This window comes from Penaeus chinensis, chromosome 21 (genome assembly GCF_019202785.1).
Source record: "Penaeus chinensis breed Huanghai No. 1 chromosome 21, ASM1920278v2, whole genome shotgun sequence".
Classification (NCBI taxonomy): Eukaryota; Metazoa; Arthropoda; class Malacostraca; order Decapoda; family Penaeidae; genus Penaeus; species Penaeus chinensis.
In genome coordinates, this window is record NC_061839.1 from 3,510,936 (window position 1) to 3,515,935 (window position 5,000).

At 44.4% G+C, this 5,000-nt stretch overlaps 1 protein-coding gene across 3 annotated transcripts in view; it reads right to left on the reverse strand.

The window, feature by feature from the left end:
• LOC125036472 (CD109 antigen-like) overlaps positions 1-5,000 on the reverse strand; it is a 229,890-nt gene that overhangs the window by 224,636 nt on the left and 254 nt on the right. For all 3 annotated transcript variants that reach the window (XM_047629072.1, XM_047629070.1, XM_047629071.1), the window contains exon 2: positions 4,430-4,773. In XM_047629072.1, coding sequence (XP_047485028.1) covers positions 4,430-4,436 — 7 coding nt within the window. In that variant the 5' untranslated portion in view covers positions 4,437-4,773. The remainder of the gene's footprint in view (positions 1-4,429; positions 4,774-5,000) is intronic.

A 5,000-nucleotide genomic window follows, 5' to 3' on the forward strand; every position in this document is an offset into this window, starting at 1 on the left:
GAAGGGAATATTATATTTTGGTATGCAACTGTTAGATATAAATAAAAGCCTATACCTGATTCTCTAACAACAAATATAGATATATCTATGATAAAGTAACAAATATAGATATTTAATTTCATAATAACCAATACAGTAACATGCTTTATTCAGTAATAACAAATATCAGCCTAGATTTAATTCTGTGACATAGGCCTACCCGGAAACCACAGTCAGAATTCAAACAGTACACGTCAGGAATGCAGGTCTTATAACCACGTATCATGTAACTCGTTCAGCTTTGCGCTTGATTAAGGTCCGCAAATATTATCTCACTTGTGATATCATCTGCCCCCCCCCCCCCCCCCCATCTCTCTCTCTCTATCAATCTAACTATCTATCTCTTATTTTTCTCTAATTTTCTTGCATGTTTTTTCTTTTCTCTCTCTCTCTCCTTCCCTCCCTCCCCCTCCCTTTCTCCATCCCTCCCTCCCTTCCTTCCCCCTACCTCTCTCCTTCCCCTCCCTCTCGCTCTCTATCTCCTTCTCTCCCTCCCTCCCTCCCTCCCTCCCTCCCTCCCCCTTTCCCTTCCTGACTCCCTCCCTCTCTCCTCCCCCCCATCCCACCCTCCCACCCCCTCACTCCCTCCCTCCTCCCCCCCCTCCCCTCCATCCCCCTCCCTCCCCCTCCCTCCCTCCACCCCTCTCCCTCCCTCCTCCCTATCTCTCTCTCCTTTTATTAATCGCTTGCATTCTTTACAACCGAGCAAACGTAACAAGAATTTCAAATCTGTGAAATTTCCCCGAAATGCGCAGGTATCGCCTCCCTGCCCGTGAAAATGGCTCAATACCTGCATGGTCCCTAAACCTTGAAATATTCACGAAAACACGAAATTGCAACCCGTGTATTATAAAAATCGTATACACAGTCGATGCCGCTCAAAGATTACACTGCGCCTGCACCGATTTTGAGAGGGCAACCGTGAACAATGGAGGGACTGCGTTTTATAATTTGTTTGATTGCGAGATCTTTTTTTATTTTCCAAAAATCCCCAATGATTAAAGGCATTTCGGACTCCGCATCGCCGCAATGCCACGCCAGTTTATTCGCGGCTTCGTTCAGTATTTAACACTCCCATTATCCCTCGATGCACATTTTATGGCGGAGTCTGTGGGCGCTTTTATCAAAGCCTGGCCAGCTTAGCACTACTAAGCTCCTTCTCCCCACATGTCATGCACTGCAGTCCTGTGCCATGCATTGCACCCGCCCGGAAGCCTCGTTGAGTTGCCAATATTGACTTAGCTTTGGTGATATCCGCTGTTCACGGCGTTTTGCATCCCTTTTGCAAAGCAATGGTGGGGGATTAGCAATGTTGATTAGAAATCAAGGGAACGATTGAAAGTATTTTAAGCCGTAAATGCAAACAAAGCGAAATTGAAGGAATAACCAAATAAATTTTTAAAAAAATATGTTCACCGGCAACATACAGACTGACCCCATGTGCGGCGTGTAGATCCCGTAGACTTTTACCATACGCCGGAGGGCACGCACTAGGTCGCGTGTTCGTTTCTTTTGTTTCTCTAACTTACGCGGATGTAAATATAAATTCCCTACACGGCTTTAAAATAAAAAGAGGTCGTTCTATTTACACAATAGTCGTTATATAACTACGAACCATACAGCAGGGAACAAAGGTTAGTAATTGAGCAGCAATAAATTCTGTAGCAATAATGTCCGGTGATCTGTCGCTCTCCCCCGAATGAGGTTAGCGTACTCGTTGGGTTTTTTCCTTTGCTCTCTTTCTTTTCTTTTCATCCTCTCTTTTCTTTATTCCCCGTGTGTCCCTTCCTTTCTTTCTCTCCTTTATCTCTTTCCCTCCTTCCTCCTTCAATTTGCTCTTCTTTCTTTCTCCATTTCCTCCTTACTTTCCTGTTCCCATCCTTCCCTTTCTCAGTTCCTCCCCTTCGTTCTCTCTATCCTCTTCTCTTCCTCTTGCTTCTCCTTTACTTCCGTCCCTCCTCCTCTCTTCCTCTTGCTTCTCCTTTACTTCCGTCCCTCCTCCTCTCTTCCTCTTGCTTCTCCTTTACTTCCGTCCCTCCTCCTCTTTTTTCCACTCCTCCTCTTCCGCCGAGTCATCTCTCCTCCTGCTCCTTCCTCACCTCCTTCCTCTACTTCCTCCTCCTCTTTTCCCATCTCCTCTCCACCTCCATCTCCTCCTTTTTCATCCTCTCTCTACCTCCACCTCTTATCTCTTCTCTCCTCTTCCTTTTCATCTCCACCTCTTACCTCTTCCTCCTCCTCCACCATTTTCACCTTCTCTCTTCCTACCTCTACCTCCTCCTCTTCCTTCAGCCCCTACCTCTTCCTTCCTCCTTTTCCTCCATCTCCACCTCCTTCCTCTTCCCTACTCCTCTTCCTCCACCTCCACCACCTCCTCCTCCTCCTCCTCTTCCTTCTCCTCCTCCTCCACCTCCTCCTCCTCCTCCTCCTCCTCCACCTCCACCTCCTCCTCCTCCTCCACCTCCACCTCCACCTTCCCCTCCACCTCCACCTCCACCTCCTCCTCCACCTCCACCTCCTCCTCCACCTTCCCCTCCACCTCCTCCTCCTCCTCCACCTCCACCTTCCCCTCCACCTCCACCTCCTCCTCCACCTCCACCTCCACCTCCACCTCCACCTCCACCTCCACCTCCACCTCCACCTCCACCTTCCCCTCCACCTCCACCTCCTCCACCTCCACCTCCACCTCCACCTCCTCCTCCACCTCCACCTCCTCCTCCACCTCCACCTCCACCTCCTACCTCTTCCCTCCTCCTCTTCCCCACGCTATCCACGCACTAGAAAATTACGCACGCCAGCTACCGCGAGTGCTTGTTCGCGTGTATATACGCTATCGAGTTATATAAATCCCGCAAGAGCACAGGAGCTGGGTGATGGCTGCTTTGAAGGCTAGATTAGCACGTAATGTAATTGCTGTAGAGAGAATGTCGAGGAAAAAAAAAGTCAAATCTTTTTTTTTATTATTATTAATTTATTTATTTATTCATTGCTACTTTTTTTTTTTTTAGAACATTTGCGTGTATGTATGTTTTCGGTGTTGCAATGACGCTGTTTGTCAAATCTGTCTAATTGTAATTTCAAAATAGGCTCCAAAAAATGGGGCAAAAATAAGTTTCCTCGTATGCATTTGTTGAAAATGCAAGCACAAAGATTTTTTTTTATTTTTTACGTAGCTAAAAAAAAAAAAAAAAAAAAAAAAAAAATATATATATATATATATATATATATATATAAATCCATGAAAAACATCTATTCTAACCTCAATTCACTGGATATAAAATGAAATACACTTAAATACTTAAAACATTATATCTACCAAATAACTCAACATTTAATGCAAAAATAAACATAAAACAAATAGTTTTGTTACGTGTCTATAAAACATCCATTCTAATCTCAATTCATTGGAAACAAAATAAAACACATTTAAGGACTAACCACAATACATCCATCAAATAACTCAGCATTAAGCAAAAACAACAAGAACAACAACAACAACAAATATACCTACCCTACACACTATCACAGACAGATTTAAGCCAGCAAGCACATGACCAAAACATTTTTATACAGTAAATAAACATATAAGCAAACAAACAGATCCAGTACACGTATGCATTCAGAAGCAAAAACCTCCATATAATGAAGTTCACTGTAGGACGGCCCCAAAACAGCACGAACTGACAACACCAGTATACCAGTTAGTCGAGAAACGGAGTGTGGGAATTACAAACAGGGTTGACTGTAAGGGGGAGGGGGGGGAGGAAGGGGAGGAAGGAGGATGGGGGGAAAGGAGGAAGGAGGAAGGAGGATGGGGGGAAAGGAGGAAGGAGGAAGGAGGATGGGGGAAGGCGGAAGGAGGAATAGGGAATGGGTAAGGAGGAAGGGAGGAAGGGGGGGAAGAGGAGGAGGAGGAGGAGGTAAGAAGGAGAGGGAAGGGTGGAGACAGACAGACTAGGAGTTAGGTAGACGGAAATATTGAGAGAGAGAAGGCAAAAGTACGGACAAAGAGAAGGAAAAGGCTGGAGAAAGGAAAGGGGACACACACACACACACACACACACACACACACACACACACACACACACACACACACACACACACACACACACACACACACACACACACACACACATTCACACACACACACACACACACAGAAAGAGAGAGAGAGAGAGAGAGAGAGAGAGAGAGAGAGAGAGAGAGAGAGAGAGAGAGAGAGAGAGAGAGAGAGAGAGAGAGAGAGAGAGAGAGATTAAGAACAAGAGAGAGAGGGAAAGAAAGTGTGAGTGAGGGAGAGAGAAAGGAGCAAGGAACCTTTGCAACAATCGATTCCCGTCAATCATTCCCAAGACACATATTCTAAGTGCAACAGCAACTCTCGACTCACCTGGCATGTTGCAACGGCGTGATGGTGTGCACGATGCCGCCCTCCCTCAAAGTCAGTGTTAAAATGGTCAGTATCTTCTAACACTGTGTTGTATTAGCCGACCTCTGCACATATTCAATCTTGGTGAAAGCCGCTGGTGTATCGTCTGCCGTGTTGTTGTTGTCGTTGTTGTTGTTGTTAATTTATGTATATACTTATTTCAGGGGTATTGTATTTAGGTTTTCTCTCCTTGTAATTCTTTTTATTGCAATGATTCGGAAGACATTTTGTCGATGCAGCGTTTCGTATTCCTAGTTCGGCGAAATTCTTTTCTATGTATTATCTGGTAGGAAGGTTGATTTTAACTAAGGAATAAAAAAAAAATGAACAGATTATCGATATGCTTAAATATCTTTTTAAAAAATAAAACAAATGACATTTCCTTTTCTTTATTTTCCATATAGATTATTTCACTTCATTTCCATACACAGCACTCGGGAGGCAAAAATCGGCTGACCCTCAAAAGAAATGAAAAAAAAAAAAAAAATGAATAAACACTCGGTCCTGCACAAATTAATTAAAACCTCAGCCT